At 39.3% G+C, this 16,696-nt stretch overlaps 1 protein-coding gene across 5 annotated transcripts in view; it reads right to left on the bottom strand.

The window, feature by feature from the left end:
* The window catches only part of mlphb (melanophilin b), a 45,470-nt gene extending 29,311 nt beyond the window's left edge, over positions 1-16,159 (bottom strand). For all 5 annotated transcript variants that reach the window (XM_086266386.1, XM_086266390.1, XM_086266388.1 and 2 more), the window contains exons 1-2: positions 16,068-16,159; positions 13,088-13,259 (exon numbers count right to left, since the gene is read on the bottom strand). In XM_086266386.1, the coding sequence (XP_086122512.1) occupies positions 13,088-13,212 (125 nt within the window). In that variant the 5' untranslated portion in view covers positions 13,213-13,259; positions 16,068-16,159. The remainder of the gene's footprint in view (positions 1-13,087; positions 13,260-16,067) is intronic.
* Between the last annotated feature and the right edge of the window lie 537 nt (positions 16,160-16,696).

The following is a 16,696-nucleotide window of genomic DNA, read 5'->3' as shown; positions in this document are numbered from 1 at the left end:
ATTTTACAGGTATTATTGGATACATGAACTAATCATTTAAGGAATGCTGCACAGTCATAAAATATCCAATTCAACTATATTTATAAAGAACCTTAAAATACCCAGCACAGGACCAAAGTGCTGTACTGTAAAGTAATTGTACAGAGCTGAATATGTAATATAAATAAATACAAAAAGCACTGCCAACAATAAGCAAAAGGCTAACAAAACTTTGACACATTGCTAATATAAATAATATATTCACTAGTACTAACAGTAAAAACATTTCTCAATAAACTGTAAATATCCAGATTAATAGAACCTAAATATTTAAACGCTATTAAACACACAAGTATATGCAGAGTATTTGTATGTACCTCTGTAGTGTAAACAGTAAGATTCAAAGAGTGTTATATTTTTCTTCAGTGATATTTTATTTTATAAAAGTATTAAAATAAGTAAAACAAAGGGGGCCATTAAATTGTTTTTAATAAAAATAGTTGAAATAACTTGGGCAGCACAGTGATGCAGCATTAGCCCTGTGCCCTCACAGCAAGAAGGTCCTGCATTTGACCCAGCCTTTGTGTGGGCATGCTTCATGTCCTCCCTGTGCTCACCTGGGTTCTCTGGTACCTTTAGGCCCGTGACTGCTAGGATAGGCTACAGGCATTTCATTTTCGAAGAAAATAAAAACAACAGATGAATGAAATAACAAATTTTCTAAACATTTAAGCATTTTTATGCTTAAATGCTTATGCGTTTATAGAAAACTTTCGTGTATTCCCCAGCACTCTCCAGTATTTGATTAAAAGCAGGTAGTGCAGAGTTTTTGCTTAACCGGCAAAGCTCAGGAATCCGGGTGCGGCAGCCAGGCGTTCAGTTAGTTACTTTAGTCCTCATAGCTGTCTGCCTGTTCCCATACATGGCGATCTCTCTCTGTGGCTCTTCGCATAAATCTGACTCTGTCTAGCTTAACTCAGCTGGTGTAGAGAGTCTTAGTAACATCATCATCTTTTATTCTCCTGCTGACTCAGCTCTATCTGACAAGTTGCTGTAAACTAGATCTAAGCAATTGGAAAAGATCAGGAGTGAGACATAAAAAGGGAGGGTGACACCCATACACAGAGGATTAGGGCTGGAAAATAATAGTTTCTGAGGAAAGAAGCAGATGCTGCCCTTTGGACTTTTAAACAGTCTGTTGAAATAGCGCTAACCCACTTTAGGTCAACTTTCCTCTGATTGGCTTCTCCTCATAAACAGCAGGCGTGTGAGGTTTCTGTGCCTAAGACAGGTTGTAGGGATATTAGGGATATGTGCTCTCATCATTAAAATCCAAGACAATAGATACATGCATGCATAGAACCAATTATTACAAGCGGGCTGCAGCCTCAGCTTTTGGGAGTACTTTTTGGGAGTACAGGAACTGACCTAATTATTTGAAATACGTGAAAAAGGAGACATCTAAAAATAAAACAAACACTAAAAGTGCAGTGTATCATATTACAAATCTAAGGTTTTATATATCAATACCTAAAAAGAAATTATCTGGTTCTATCTGCTTACAAGTCTCTAATATAAAAATAAAACCTCAGTTTAACAACAACACGTGGGATAATTACACCCTGTGATTATTTAACAAAAGCTGAATCGAACTGAAGAAGCAGTGAATGAAAAATTAAGCACACCCCATGATTCAGCAGCTTTTAGAACCAGCTTTAGCAGCAATAACTTGGAATAATAGTTTTCTATGTGACTTTGAGGCTTTCACATCATTGTGGAGGACTTTTCGTCCACTCTTCTTTACAACACTGCTTCAGGACATTGGACTTTGCACACATTCATTTATACACAGCGCTCTTAAGGTCCCACCACAGCATTTCAGTCTGGTTGAGATCTGGACTTAGAAATGAAAAGAAAAAATCAAAGTGCTCTACTTTCATTACTGAATGAAGTAGTCAACAACTTGAAACCCACAAGATGTACTCTGGATATTGTTCCATCTTGTTTACTGAAAGATGTTTTTGATAATGTGAGTATGAGTCCCTCCGGGTACTCCGGCTTCCTCCCACCGTCCAAAGACATGCAGTTAGTGGGGATAGGTTAATTGGTTAATCCAAATTGCCCATAGGTGTGAATGTGGGAGTGAATGTGAGCGCGAATGGTTGTCTGTCTGTGTGTATTAGCCCTGCGACAGACTTTCGACCTGTCCAGGGTGTACTCTGCCTCTCGCCCTATGACAGCTGGGATAGGCTCCAGCGCCCCCCGTGACCCTGAAAAGGATAAGCGGAAGCAAATGGATGGATGGAGTATGAGTTTGATTTCCATGTTCAATAGCAGTCTTCAGTCAGGCAAAATCTGCATCCAACAGTTTTATCCAACTTCAGACCAATTTCTAAATTGCCTTTTCTTTCTAAAGTCCTGGAGAAAGTTGTCCTTCTTCACCTCCAGACCTTTCAAGATGAAAATGGCATTAGTGAAGTATTTCAGTCTGGTTTTAAAACTCACCACAACACTGAAACTGACATTTCAGTGACCTTTTAACATTTATTGACTTGGGAGATATTGCCATTTTAATACTATTAGACCTCAATGCTGCCCTTGATATAGATCATAGGATTCTTTTCTCTCAGTTGTACATTGTGTTGGAATCAAAGGGACTGCATTGGAATGGTTCAAATCTTATCTGTCCCACCGAAGTTTTTCTGTTATATTGGGGGATACATCATCCTCAAAAACCTCACTTTCTTGTGGGGTCCCCCAGGGGTCCATTCTTGGCCCAGTCCTTTTCCCCTATGCTCCCTATGCGCTCAATTTTTTTTTTTTAACAATATGGCATCTCATTTCATTGTTATGCAGACGACTCACAGATTTACCTACCACTGAAATGTAAATTTTTAAGTCCTCTGAAGGTTTTACTAGATTGTTTGGAGGATGTTAAGGCATGGATGGCTTTAAACAGAGGTCGTTGAGTTTGGTCCCTGTGACCACTATGACTTTGGCAGTAATCTAACCTTTGATAGACAGATCAATTCTGTAATCAAAACCAGTTTCTTTCATCTCTGGCTACTTGCAAAAGTGAAGCCATTCCCCTGTTTCAGAGACTTTGAGAGAGCTATTCATGTGTTCATTTAATCTCACCTAGACCACATATCCCCCATACTAGCATTCTTACAGTTGCTGCCAATTATTTTCAAATTAATTTTAAGACTTTATTATTTGTTTATATTCGCATTGCAACCTCGCAATGCGGGTGTGCAGATCCCATGATCTTTTGAACTAGTATACAACTGGTCTGTGGACCAAATGCTCCTAGCTGTACCAAGGTCCAGATTAAAGCACAGAGGAGATCAAGCCTTTGCTGTGACTGCTCCTAAACTGTGGAAGAAACTGCCCCTTCACATCAGGACCTCCTACTTTTATTTGTCTTATTTTTTATTCAAATCTTCTCAGTTCATGCTTCTTTCCTTAAATTTTGCCATGTCTTCACATGCTTTAATCTCCTTTGATTATTTTAAATGTACAGCACTTTGGTCAGCCATTGTTGTTTTAAATATGCTATATAAAAAAAATCTTTTATAGAGGTGCTCACATCTACTGATGTTCAATAAATCATGTGCATTTGATTTGACTGCAGTTATCCTCTTGGACTGCTTCTGCATTTTGCCTTAATTTTTGTTAAATAAATAATGCCACTGTGTTTCATGTCACATGTGTCTATCTAATGTTATATAAAAACCAAAACAGTGACATTGCCTTGTAAAGTTAACAACAACAATTTTCCAGATAAATCTTTTCTCCTTGCACAGAGTCATTTGATCTACTGTAAGTAATAAAATATTGATTAGTGCAGTATTATTGTCTCATTTTGCATGCTTTTTTAAAAATTCTCACAATAAGATGTGACTCAAAAAAATAAAGTTTTACAGCTACACATATTGTGAGATTGTAGTTTACACAACACAATTACTTAAAATAAAGGTATGTCACTTAGGAAGTGTGTTGATGTCTGTTATTTTAGTGAACAAAGCAAATTATAAATCATTGCCAAAATATTTCATTTTGCGATCCATCCAGTAGATGTGGTTTTGCACGATTTAGGCGTGGGCAGTTTTATATGTAAACCACATGAAAATCTGCACCTTTTTATAGACCACAGAGGACTCGGATGAAAACAACAGTTGCCTGAGAAGCAAACAACTGGCTCATCTAAATGGAAAACAACTAGCTGAAGAAGAACATTGGCAGGGACCTCAACCCAAATGGTTAAAACTGTCGTGTCCTGTAGTCTGTGTCCATCCCGCTTTTCATTGCCTTCTATTTTGGGTAATTTATACTGGAGACACGAAGGTTCACTGTTAATGTATTCTAAGTAAATTAGTGACAAAAAGACTCTTATTATGGACTTGTAGACAGGCAAAAGCACTTTAACAGACTCCAGACAATTCAGGTTTCTCTGGCTGCAACAACAAAATAATAAACTGCAGAAATACACACATTTTCCAAATTAGCACGAGTGATTCTGATGAGACTTGGCCTAGATATGTTCAGAAAAAAATCATCTGAAGTAACTGTTGATGCACTATCCATCCACTATGTGTCTACATTATTGCTGAGTCAGGAACCATCCATCCAGTCTGGGGGACTCACAAGGGTGCTACACACTTTCCTAGCTGTCATGGGGTGAGAAACATGTGTCACGGTCCCCTGGGGGGTCTAGGCGGTGAGGGGGAAGTAACAAAAGTGACCGGGTCAGAAAAAGGAGTCAAGGAGGCAAAACAGTTAAATAAAACAGTTTTATTGAAGTAGTTCAACTAAAAGAGACTGACAAGCCGCTATCACCATATAAGAAACACAAACAAAACTCAGGCGTTGGTCAATAAAGCACAAAGTCAAAAGGAAAGCGCAGCTCACTAGCTGGAAACCACAATGCACAGCTCACTAGCTGGAAACCACAATGCACAGCTCACTAGCTGGAAACCACCGCAAACACTCAGCTCACTAGCTGGAAACCACCGCAAACACTCAGCTCACTAGCTGGAAACCACCGCAAACACTCAGCTCACTAGCTGTACCCACACAAAATGGCACTCTGGCCCAGAGCTCACCCTGCTCTGGGCTTAAATACCTTTAATTGCTGATGGGAGTCAGCTGTACAGGAGGGAAAGGTGGCACCTCAGGCAGGAGGTAGTGGGACACGCCCACACAGGCACCCTCAGGAGAGAGAGAGGCCCTGCTAGGGCCGTAACACATGGTACACTACAGAGTATGACAGGTTACCAATATGTTGAGGGCTAACAGAGTGACAACAATTCACTCTCATATTCACATCTATTGCCAAATTAGAAGCACCAATTAACCTAACACATGCCTGTCCACTGTAAAAGGAAGGTGGGGTACCTGGAGAAAACCCAGCACCACAATGAGGCCCCCGCCATCCCATGGATATGAACCCAGAGCCTTCTTGCTGTGAGGCAAAAGTGGCAACCTTAATTTTCGGACACCCCTTTAGCTTCTTAGCTTTTCAACGTGAGGAACAGCAGCATTTACAAATGCCTGCTTTAGAAGGTGGGTGTGGTGCCAGATAGCACAGTCACATGATCTTACATTGGTCTTTGCCTTTTCTGGTGCTGTTTTGTTTTCATTCATTAACACCACTTGGTCTGGTTTACGGTCTGTTAGGATGAAGAATCTTCCAACAGAAAAACTTTAATGTTAAAATGAATGAATGAGACTTGATTTGAAACCCCCAAATACAAACAAAACCCCATACTAGCACACTTTTACCCCTACACAAGTTATCAGGGGTCCCCGAGGATGCTGAAAGGTTAAAATAAGTTCTTTCAAACCAGTAACTGTTCACATGACAGAGCAGGCTGTCCTGAATCCAGGCATGGAAGAGAACACTTTGATAAAGATAAAATCTGGAAGGGTACACATTAAATCGCATGGCTGTGGAATAGGTTCATGAATTCATATGGATCCGATTTTAACATTACACTCATAGTTACTTGAATACTAAAAAAACTGTAGATCACAATTCTGGCTATAGGATCGACTACTCACTCTGAACTCTTTAGAAATGTTAAGTCTTTCATAAAGTTTTGCCTACTACAGTTTTTAAATAAGAAGCAAATACACCTTTACTTATTATACTACTCACTACCAATGTGAATAGCATAAAGTTATACTTTCTATACTACTATACTAGAGCTATACTGCTGAGGTGTGAAAACATCTGTGAGTGTACAAACTCAGGCTACATCATCTGAGGCCGGGGTTCTCAGACTGCTGCCTCACATTAAAAGGCAAACTTCTTCCATCTGCAAGAAGTTCCTCTGGCATTTCCTCTGTTACCCTCACGACAGTGATGAAACCAATTGGAGCACACTTTTCTGTGGTCTAATTATGCCTGTTTCAGTCATTGAGAGACCCCTGGAACCACCTTGCATGTCGGAAACGATGCTACAGGCTAATCTGTGCTTTACATTGTTAAGGTGGTGCTGAACAGACAGAACAACGTGACATCTTCAAAGTGAGACCGAGTCGATCTGCCGCAACCGCTAGTCTGCAAATTACTTTACTTTGGTCTGTGCAGACAAAGGGTACTACATCTGTGTGAAACCTTTCTAAAGCCGAGTGTAGACAAAAGAAGAAACTGCAGTTTAGGGTAAAACCATGCACAAGATTTATAGGCAATATTTCTATTACTGTTTGTTAATGTTTGTTTTGTGAAAGTTATATGGAACAAAAAAATAATAATGGCTGTTATATCATTTGTGGTCTAACCTCTTAAATGGGGACTTTTGCTGCTGCTGCCCTGCACTGATCATCCACAGGTGAAGTGAAAATTTCCTGTAAAACGTCTTCCTCCCATAGCCTGATTTCTAAACCATCCGCCAATGCTGCCAACAAGGCGTGTGAGCAGGAGGTCAGTGAATTAGTATCAAATGACTCAATCATCTGTTGGGAATGTGGAACAAAATTAGTCTGATCGCTTTTTCCTGTCAGTGTGTCATATCTGCTCAATTTACATCAAACGAACTGACTGAGGATGCATATTTTAAGAATAAATAGATCTTATAGCGGAACATGATTTGAGATCTATGTTATTCATGTGAGGGCCCTGGTGCAGTGAAAGGTAATGTGAGATTTGGCTTCTGTTCAAAGTTAAATTTGAATAAAGATTTTTTTGTCCACTTTCTTTTTAAACCAAAAAGTTGAATTTCTAATTGATAAAACATGCTGGTGCTTTAGTAGTGGGCATATATTTGTAATGTCCAAAATTTACCACACCCGTGACAAAAATCTTGCACAAAGCACAGATAAATATCCAGAATTAAACTCAAAATCCACTGGGTAAGCAGTGTTCACTCTTCTTACAACTACACATGTTTCTTTTCCAACTATTTATTTATGAGTGACTTATGTATGTATGTATGTATGTATGTATGTATGTATGTATGTATGTATGTATGTATGTATGTATGTATGTATGTATGTATGTATATATATATATATGTATATATTGTACTATTCTTAGTTAGTGTATTGTCTGTCTTGTCTTAATGTTGGTTTAAAATGGAGCACTGTAACAAAAAATAATTTCCCCCAGGGATCAATAAAGTATTCTGATTCTGATTCTGATTCGTGCCTGATTGCTGGTGTTCGTGTAATGTCAATGAGGGACTTCACGTTTCTACACAAGCAAAACACAGCCTGATTACATGACACTCAAATATATACAGTGTGATATACCTATGTTAGTGCTGTGAAAAATTAATTAAAAAAATCTTGTGATGTCTGTCAACTCTTATACGTGTGTACTACAGGTGCACAGCACACACCCTTTACCACTGTGTGTGTCTCGTCTGCGGTTTACTGAACATCTAACGGCTAGCTGCTCGCTCTGGAGAAAGAAATGGTGTTTGACTGCTTTTCAAAAGAGGCTTTTATATGAGCTTCGTGTCTGGTGTGTTCAAATTTGAAAAAGAACAGGAGGCTGACCAGCTGACAGGCAATTAGTGCTGACTTGGCACTGGTTAACCTTAAAGCTGTTTTTTGAGTCATTGAGGGAAAAAAGTCTATAATCATCATTCAGGATGTTGTAATTGAAAATGATGCATACACCTCGTCTGCTTTCTATTTTTGAGGCCTTAGAGCAATAGATTCCCAGCATACTGTACAAGTGACGGCCATAGTTAAAAAATGGCACACATCAAAAACTTTCTGTTCAGGTTTGCCCGGTGTCTGTTCAGCAGCTGTTACCCTGCACAGCTTTAATAATATTATATGAACTGTGGATGGAGTGAAAGTTCACAAATGAAATAGACATGGAGGTAGAGGATTTGTAGGTTTCCACTACCATAGGCCAGTCTAATCTGAAATGTATCAGAAGCTAGAGCTATTCTGTTTTATGAATACGAATAAATGGGTGGGCTACTGGTGTAAACGGTACTACTTTAACCTCTTCACATCCAGCAGGTCACAGGATCTAGGATTAGGAGGAGGATTGGAGTTAGGGTGGGGCTTTGTTTTAGCTCCACACCCTAAACGAGTTGTTGTGACCTGGATGGAGATTAATCTTTGCCAAAAATGTGAAAATAAAATGTGGAAAAGTCATGTTTCAAACATGATGGGACTCACAATCACCTGGGTGTTAAACTTTGAACCACTGCTGGGCTCAGATCTACCCCCCGTCCCAATCCCTTTTTGTCCCCCATAAACCCCCCACCAGAGCGGCCAAAGGTTCGCCATCGAGCCCCACCCTCAACAGAGCAATCGAAGTCACATTGCCCAGCCTCGCCCCCCTTAGTTCCTCTTCATGCCCTGTCTCCGCAGTCTGATGCGTGATGTGTGAAGGGTCCGGGCTGTGAGGATTATGGCAGTGATGACTTTTCCCAGGAGAAGCTGGGACCCTGTTTACTAGAAGGTTTTAAAATTTCTGTACTTTTAGGTGACAGGAGACATGTGGCCTGGTCAAAACACAGAGAGCTGCACTCTAAAAGATCTTTAAACATAGTAAACATACCTTGTGTGCCACAGACTGCTCCCAAACACGAGGGGACAAGTAATACCTCTAAAACACTTAAGTTGGCTTTATTAAACATTAGATCTCTAGCTGGGAAAACATTTTTAATTAATGATTTAATCACTGAGTACAGCCTTGATTTTATGTTTTTAACTGAAACTTGGTTGGACCAAAGTAACAGTGGAGCTGTTCTCATCGAGACGACCCCTCCTAACTACAGTTTTATCAGTGAGGTCAGGGCGAGCAGGAGAGGAGGAGGGGTTGCGGTCTTATTTAATGAATCATTTCAATGTAAGCAGCTATCTCCTGGAAGTTTTCAGTCTTTTGAATATGTGGCTTTACAGCTGAAGGCCCCATCCAAAGTTGTGTTTCTTAATGTTTACAGGCCTCCCAAATACTGCACAGACTTTTTTAATGACCTCAGTGAACTGCTGTCTGTGATCTGTGTTGATTTTGACTGTGTAATTATTGCTGGGGATTTTAACATTCATGTGGACAACCCTCAGGACAAAGGGACTAAAGACCTGAGTAACACTCTGGGCAACTTTGGGCTGACTCAGCATGTAACAGAGGCCACACATAATAGAGGACACACTCTTGACCTACTGATCTCCAAAGGCCTGAGCATTTCAAAGGTTACTGTGTCTGATGTGGGCCTGTCTGATCATTACTGTGTTTTCTTTGAAAGTAAAATCTCAGCCCACACAAATATATCAACAACAGTGATCACAAAACGGTGTATAACTGAACACAGTAGTGCAATTTTTAACCAGGTCTTCCCATTAACACCTGACCTGCCCAGAGGGTCAGTCAATGAGCTCGTCAATAGCTTCAATGCTAACATGTTAAATGTAATGGACACTATTGCTCCCATTAAGGTGAAGGTTATCTCTGGAAGGAAAAAGTCTCCATGGAGAAACTCCACACTGGTGAAAAAAGAAAAAAGAGAGTGTAGGAAAGCTGAGCGCAGATGGAGAAAAACAAACCTCCAGGTTCATTATGACATTTATAAAGAGAAACTTCACAATTATAATTTACAACTGAGGAATGCAAGGAGGTCCTACTTCTCTGACATCATCACTAAAAACAGCCATAATGCTCGGGTCTTATTTTCTACAGTTGACAGGCTAACAAACCCTCCTGTGTCAGTGGCAGCTGAACTTCATTTGACCATGGCCTGCAATGACTTTGCCAAATTCTTCACTGAAAAAATCCAAAAAATTAGACAAGCAATTGGTACATCAACAGCAGATCCAGGATATGTACTGTGTCCACCAAAAAACTGTTTAAACACCATGAAACAGTTTCAACCTATTAACAGCAAAGACCTGGAGGACATCTTAGGTCAACTGAACTCCTCCTCCTGCTGTTTAGATGTCCTGCCAACAAGTTTTTTCAAAAAGGTCTCAAAGACTTTAGAGTCAGACCTGTTACAGATCGTCAACTTTTCTTTATTATCAGGTGTGTTTCCAGAATCACTAAAAACTGCTGTAATCAAACCTATACTGAAAAAGGACAATCTTGACAAGACACAAATGAACAACTACAGGCCAATCTCAAATCTCCCGTTTTTAAGTAAGATCATTGAAAAAGCAGTTTCTCAACAGCTCAGTTACTTCTTAAAACAGAATAATTGCTACGATTCCTTCCAGTCAGGTTTTAGACAGAACCACAGCACTGAAACCGCTCTGACCAAAGTGTTTAATGACATATGTCTGAATACAGACAGTGGAAAAATGTCAGTCCTAGTTTTACTGGATCTCAGTGCAGCATTTGATACAGTTGACCACAACATATTACTCAAACGACTGGAGAACTGGACAGGTCTTTCAGGAACTGTACTAAACTGGTTCAAAACATACGTAGAAAACAGGAAATACTTTGTATCAATAGGTAACTTCACATCTGAGCAGACAAGTATCACATGTGGAGTTCCCCAAGGTTCCATCTTGGGACCCCTTCTGTTTAACATCTACATGCTCCCACTGGCACAGATTATAAACAACAACAAAATAAACTATCACAGCTATGCAGATGACACACAAATATATATCACAATGTCACCAGGAGACCAAGGCCCTGTACAGGCTCTTGGTAAATGCATTGAGGAAATCAATGACTGGTTGTGCCACAATTTTCTCCAGCTAAACAAAAACAAAACTGAGGTAATAGTCTTTGGCGCCAAAGAAAAACGATTACAGGTCACCAGAGAACTTCAATCTATACATCTAAAAACCACAAACCAGGCGAGAAATTTGGGTGTAGTGATGGATGCAGACCTAAACTTAGAAAAACACATTAAGACAATAACAAAGTCAGCTTACTATCACCTCAAGAATATATCAAGGATAAAAGATCTGATGTCTCAACAGGACCTGGAAAAACTAGTCCATGCATTCATCTTTAGTAGGCTTGATTACTGTAACAGCATCTTTACAGGTCTACCTAAAAAATCAGTCAGACAACTACAGCTCATTCAGAACTCTGCTGCTCGAGTCCTCACTAAGACCAAAAAAGTGGACCACATCAGTCCAGCTCTGAGGTCCTTACACTGGCTGCCTGTCCGTCAGAGGATAGACTTTAAAGTTCTGATGCTGGCCTATAAAGCTCTGAATGGTTTAGGACCAAAATACATCAATGACCTCCTGACCCAGTATGAACCATCCAGATCCCTCAGGTCATCTGGATCCGGTCTTTTATCAGTTCCCAGAGTCAGAACCAGACACGGAGAAGCTGCATTCAGCTTTTATGCTCCTTATATCTGGAACAAACTCCCAGAAAGCCTCAGATCAGCTGAAACACTCAGTTTATTTAAATCCAGGTTGAAGACTCACCTGTTCTCAGCTGCATTTGAATAAAGCACCAAATCCACACTTTAAGCTTAAATTTCAAAACTTACATTTAACTACTGATTTTATCTACTGTTCTGATTTTATCTGTTTTGATTTTATATACTGTTTTGTTTGTTTGTTTGTTAATTAGTTAGTTAGTTTATTTGCTTGTTTTAATCAATTTTAAATCATGCTTTTTATTTGTTCTTGTTTCTAATGTCTCTGTAAAGCACTTTGAATCACCTTGTTGTTGAATTGTGCTATACAAATAAACTTGCCTTGCCTTGCCTTGCCACTGTAACTCCTTCAACATCCTTAGGTTAAGAGTGCAGGTCACAAAAATGAGGCAAGTCATGGTTAGGCAGGCCGTTTTACCAAGGGCAGTGCATTAAGGCACTAAAGCTAAAAAACACCTTGTGAGTAATGATGCACATGACATTTGACGAAATGCCCTGATGCAACACCTCAGAATGAGATCACACTAGACAGCCCAGTCTCATTAATCACATAACCCAGTGAGCCACGCACCAAAGGGCACATGCCAAATGACATGTGGCCTAACTGAAACATGCCAGCAGATTCAACAAAACCACCTTACTCTTCACCCCAGGACTGAAAATGGCCAGTGATGCAAAAATAATGAGCCGAAACTAAATAAGCTAAATAAGCTGACTGGATGCAGAGCTTCATTTCCTAAATAATCAACAATGAACAGTGAGCACTGAAAAAAACAAAACAAACTTCATACTTTTAAAACAACACATGAACTGTCTCTATGGATCAACAGAAGCATTTGTCACTGAGAGGCAATGAACACTGCAATACAGTGGTCTCAGAATACCAAGAAGAAAGTCAAAAGAATAAGTGTTTCACATATAATAATCATGTAATCCTTATTCAGCATACGCATGTGGGATAGATTAGGGTAGCAGAATAAAGTCCCATAATTTACCAAGTCAAATTATAAAGGTGAATACATACAAGAGCAAGAGGAGATCTAATAGTAGAAGAGATTTCATTTCAAAGAAGTTTAATTCAATTTGTTTAATCGTTTGTGTAACTTAATGTGGGTCTGTTTTATTGTTGAGTTTTAAAGATAAACCTATTAGTGGGAAAAACTCCAACCATCTTGAAATTGGTAGATAATGTTAAACAGTTTATGATTTACTGCTGCCAAATAATTCAGTTGGATAAACACCAGCCAGACATCTACACCAATGACAAATTACAGAGAAATAAGTGAACTTACCCAAGCCTGTCCTCTTCCTTCTTCCTCAGATCAAAATCTCTCTGGACAACTTCCCACACATGCTGAGCCTCCTCATCTGTGAGCTTGGAAAGATCAAGCTTCTTGCCTGCAGTGCTGCCAGGCATGATTGTGAACCTGATGCCTGCAAACTAGCAATCTCCCTGGTTTTGGGCTGTAACAAACAGAAGTAGTTTAAGTCATTAGTCAGCATTAATAGCACCCCGTGGCATATAACAATATAGGAACATTTCTGCATGCATTGTAACATTTAAGATAAACTCTGAATGATGAGGTTTATAGCATGACATGTGAGTGATCAAATTCTATCACATTCTTTGGGGTTGATCACGTCATGTTTATTAGTGCAAGCTAAGTGTTTAAAACAGATTTTTTAAACAAAGTTTGCATGTAAATGTCCCTGCAAGTCCAACGTACGTGTGAGTGGAGAGTGGAAGTGGAATTTAATAAACAGCTTTCTGAACTGACTCACTGAACTCAGTTTGCAAAATCTAACCAAACAGCACAGGTCATGGATATGCATTACATATCCTGTCTCACTACTGTATGAGAAAAAGATTGTTTTATTATTAAAGGTCAGGTTCAGATTTATTAAGTCATCCCTGCATGTGCTGAAAATGTTCTCTTCCTATAGTGGCTACAAAAAGACATATGGGACTGAATCTAGAGAGTTGCACCAGTTCCAGATGCCAGCTTTGGCTTTAAAAAGCATTGTTGCATATGATGAGGTTCAGGCTGTATTTATGCCTTGTGTCACCAGTCTACACTGAACACTTTAGGCCCCTTAATACCAATCACTTGAGGTTTGAATGCCAGAGCCTGTCAGATAATTGCTGCTAACCATGTGCATCTCTTTGTGGTAACAGTTCACTGTCTTCCGATGGCTTCTACCAGCATGAGAATGTGTCATCTCAAACTAATTTCATGAACATGACCTTAATCTTAGTAGACTGTGCCTCCCCAGTGATTAGATCTAAATCCAGTAGAATCAGGAATATGCTGGAACAAATCTGGACAAAAGACAAATGAAGTTCATGCAATCAACAAGAACTTCAGATTTCTTTTTGTTGAATCCATGACACTTAGAGCTGAGGCTATTTGAGAGTAAAGAAAGGCCCAACCTAGCATTTGCAAGGTGTTCGCATGGAGTGAATACTTGACCAACTATTACAGTTTTTAAGATCCACCAGGTCAACGTCAACCCAGCTAGTGTGTGTGTCCTGTTTGTTTTAGCCACAATGCTAAATGGGCAGATTTACAGAAAGAAATGAATTCTCATACGTTTTGGAATTGGAGTGTTTCCTGTTTAAAGAGCTGTTTTTTCTACTTGGGTAGTTTATACAGGTGACGTTCTATACAAACTGAGTACATGTTAACTAAAACCTAAGCCTATAATCCTCAATGGGTTGCAAAGACCCAGTAGACCACAGATGTTAAAGTTTGGTTTGCAAACTCCACTGGAAATGTAAGCAAATAAACCTGAATGTGGGCTACTAGAAACTAAAAGCAAAAACACTTTTTGTCGCAGGGGGCATATATTCTGTAAAGTTGGGCATTTTAATGATTTTTACGGCAGTCTGTGGTGACTGACTTGCTTTTGGAGTTAGCTTCAAATGTCCAATAGAAGAACTGCAGTCTTTGTCACTTTCAAACCTCCAGGGCTTGTTGCTTGGCTTTAACTGATACTGATACTGATACTAATACTGCACTCCACCCTATAGTGATTACTTTTGGCAAATGTCAAAATGCTCTAAGGTTTCAAGGCCTCAAAATGGGACTTTACTCTACAGTATAGTACATTTACTTCCTGTCTTCATAGAAAAGCTTTATTGTGTTTGTGAGTCACTCAAGCTGTCACTCAAGAGCTGAAAACAATGTCCTATGGGGAAATCTACTGTCAAGTTCATTTTTCACTGTTTTGCCCAAACATATGAGACCACTATATTAAGAGCTTAAACCTTCTCAACCACATGGATCTGTCCTGTGATCCAGAAAGGTTTGGCACAGCTCAACAATTACATCACTGCAGGATTTTAATCAAGTTTCTGTTATAATGGAGCCTCGACAAAATATTTCACATGGTTCGGTTTCAGAATGCATTACTTTCAGAGGATGAGGTAAGGCCACTCAAGCTGACAGAATGATACACATAAATAAGTGAAGGAATGTTCCGGATGGTCACATAATTGTCTTGTTTTCCAGAGGCCATGCAAGAACAACTCTTCCATCACGTGACTGGCCAACCAAATCTAATTTCTCCTTGTGCAAGTGGGCAGTAATGTTAAAAACAAGCGCGCCAGTTGAGAGAAAAACAAGTTTCATTGAAATGGTAGAATATGAACACATCATTTCTCACAGTTTTCCCACAGTTAAACTCTTACATGTTAACAGGCGAGCTATGCTACCTCTACGTGTATTTGTTAAGTGGGTGTGAGCTACTGATTTCGCTGTGCTGTATTAAGTAAACATTGTAAAGAAGTGAATAAGAAGATTAAAAATTCCCAAAAGCAATCAGTATGGCACTTTACTTTTAATAATCCTATTTTCTGAGGTCTGTAAACTGAACATATTCTGAAATGAAATTCAGGGAAATTATTGTTCCTGCAATGTATTCAACAGGTGCAGGTGATTTGCAGCAATCCTTATGTTTGCAAAGGGAAGGTTTTACAGCAGGTTTGGAGACATTAATCCTGGGATAGTTTTGCTCTAAGAAACTGTAGTGATAGCAAACAAGTTCTTTATTTCTCATAAAGTCAGTTTACACTCTTTGCAACCTATGCTACCCTGAGGAGATTAAAGGAAATTGACTTTAAAAAACATAAAAGATGTGTCTTTCATTAAAAGTTAAAACTTTTCAAGACATACATTTGCCCCAATGACACAAGTTAAAACCCTGACAATTAAAGTAACACGATTCTTACAAATCAGGAGATATGAACACATTAACAAGACACTGACTTACCTTTGTGGTGGTTTAGTTGCCTGCAGGCAGTGTTTCCTCTAAAGGCAGACAAAGCTGACTGCAGGGCAAAAACTAAGTAGCAGACAGCAATGCTAATCACATGTCTTGTTAACCAAGAGGAAGAAAAGCCGGGGAGACAGCCTCCTCTCCGCCTTCTTTGACTTTACTTCAAAAGGTCTGGCTTTAAGCTTGCCCTCCCCCCAGGCCTCATCCATAGCATTATTCAAATATACTGGACTTGCTATTTTGTCAGGAAAGTAGCTCAATAATGGTAATCAATCAATTTGCAAGCAATTATTTGGGAGCATTAGATCACAAGGACGGTCAGAACATGCTGTGATCGGGAGGTTATATTAAAGCCAGTCACATGCAGTGGATCCTGAGTTAGATGAGAAAGTGTGATGCATGACTACAGAGCTATTAACCTTACTTAATTAATACCCGATATCCTCCATTATAGTTTTGAAAAGAAAAACACTTGATCTTCTAACATGGGAAAAAAAGCAACCCCCCCCCAAAAAGCATCACTGCTGTTAATAATTGATGCATTGCCGTGTTTAAAGAGTACTTAGAAACACAACATAGTTGTAGGCCTGTTATTAATACAGCAGGTGGATCAGTTTTCTTTG

The sequence above is a fragment of the Aulonocara sp. 'chitande type north' Nkhata Bay genome, linkage group LG16 (assembly GCF_057382095.1).
Source record: "Aulonocara sp. 'chitande type north' Nkhata Bay isolate Kocher_YH1m ecotype deep benthic linkage group LG16, A_spYH_male_GT1.1, whole genome shotgun sequence".
NCBI classification, from domain to species: Eukaryota; Metazoa; Chordata; class Actinopteri; order Cichliformes; family Cichlidae; genus Aulonocara; species Aulonocara sp. 'chitande type north' Nkhata Bay.
This window is presented reverse-complemented; position numbering and strand designations above follow the sequence as displayed.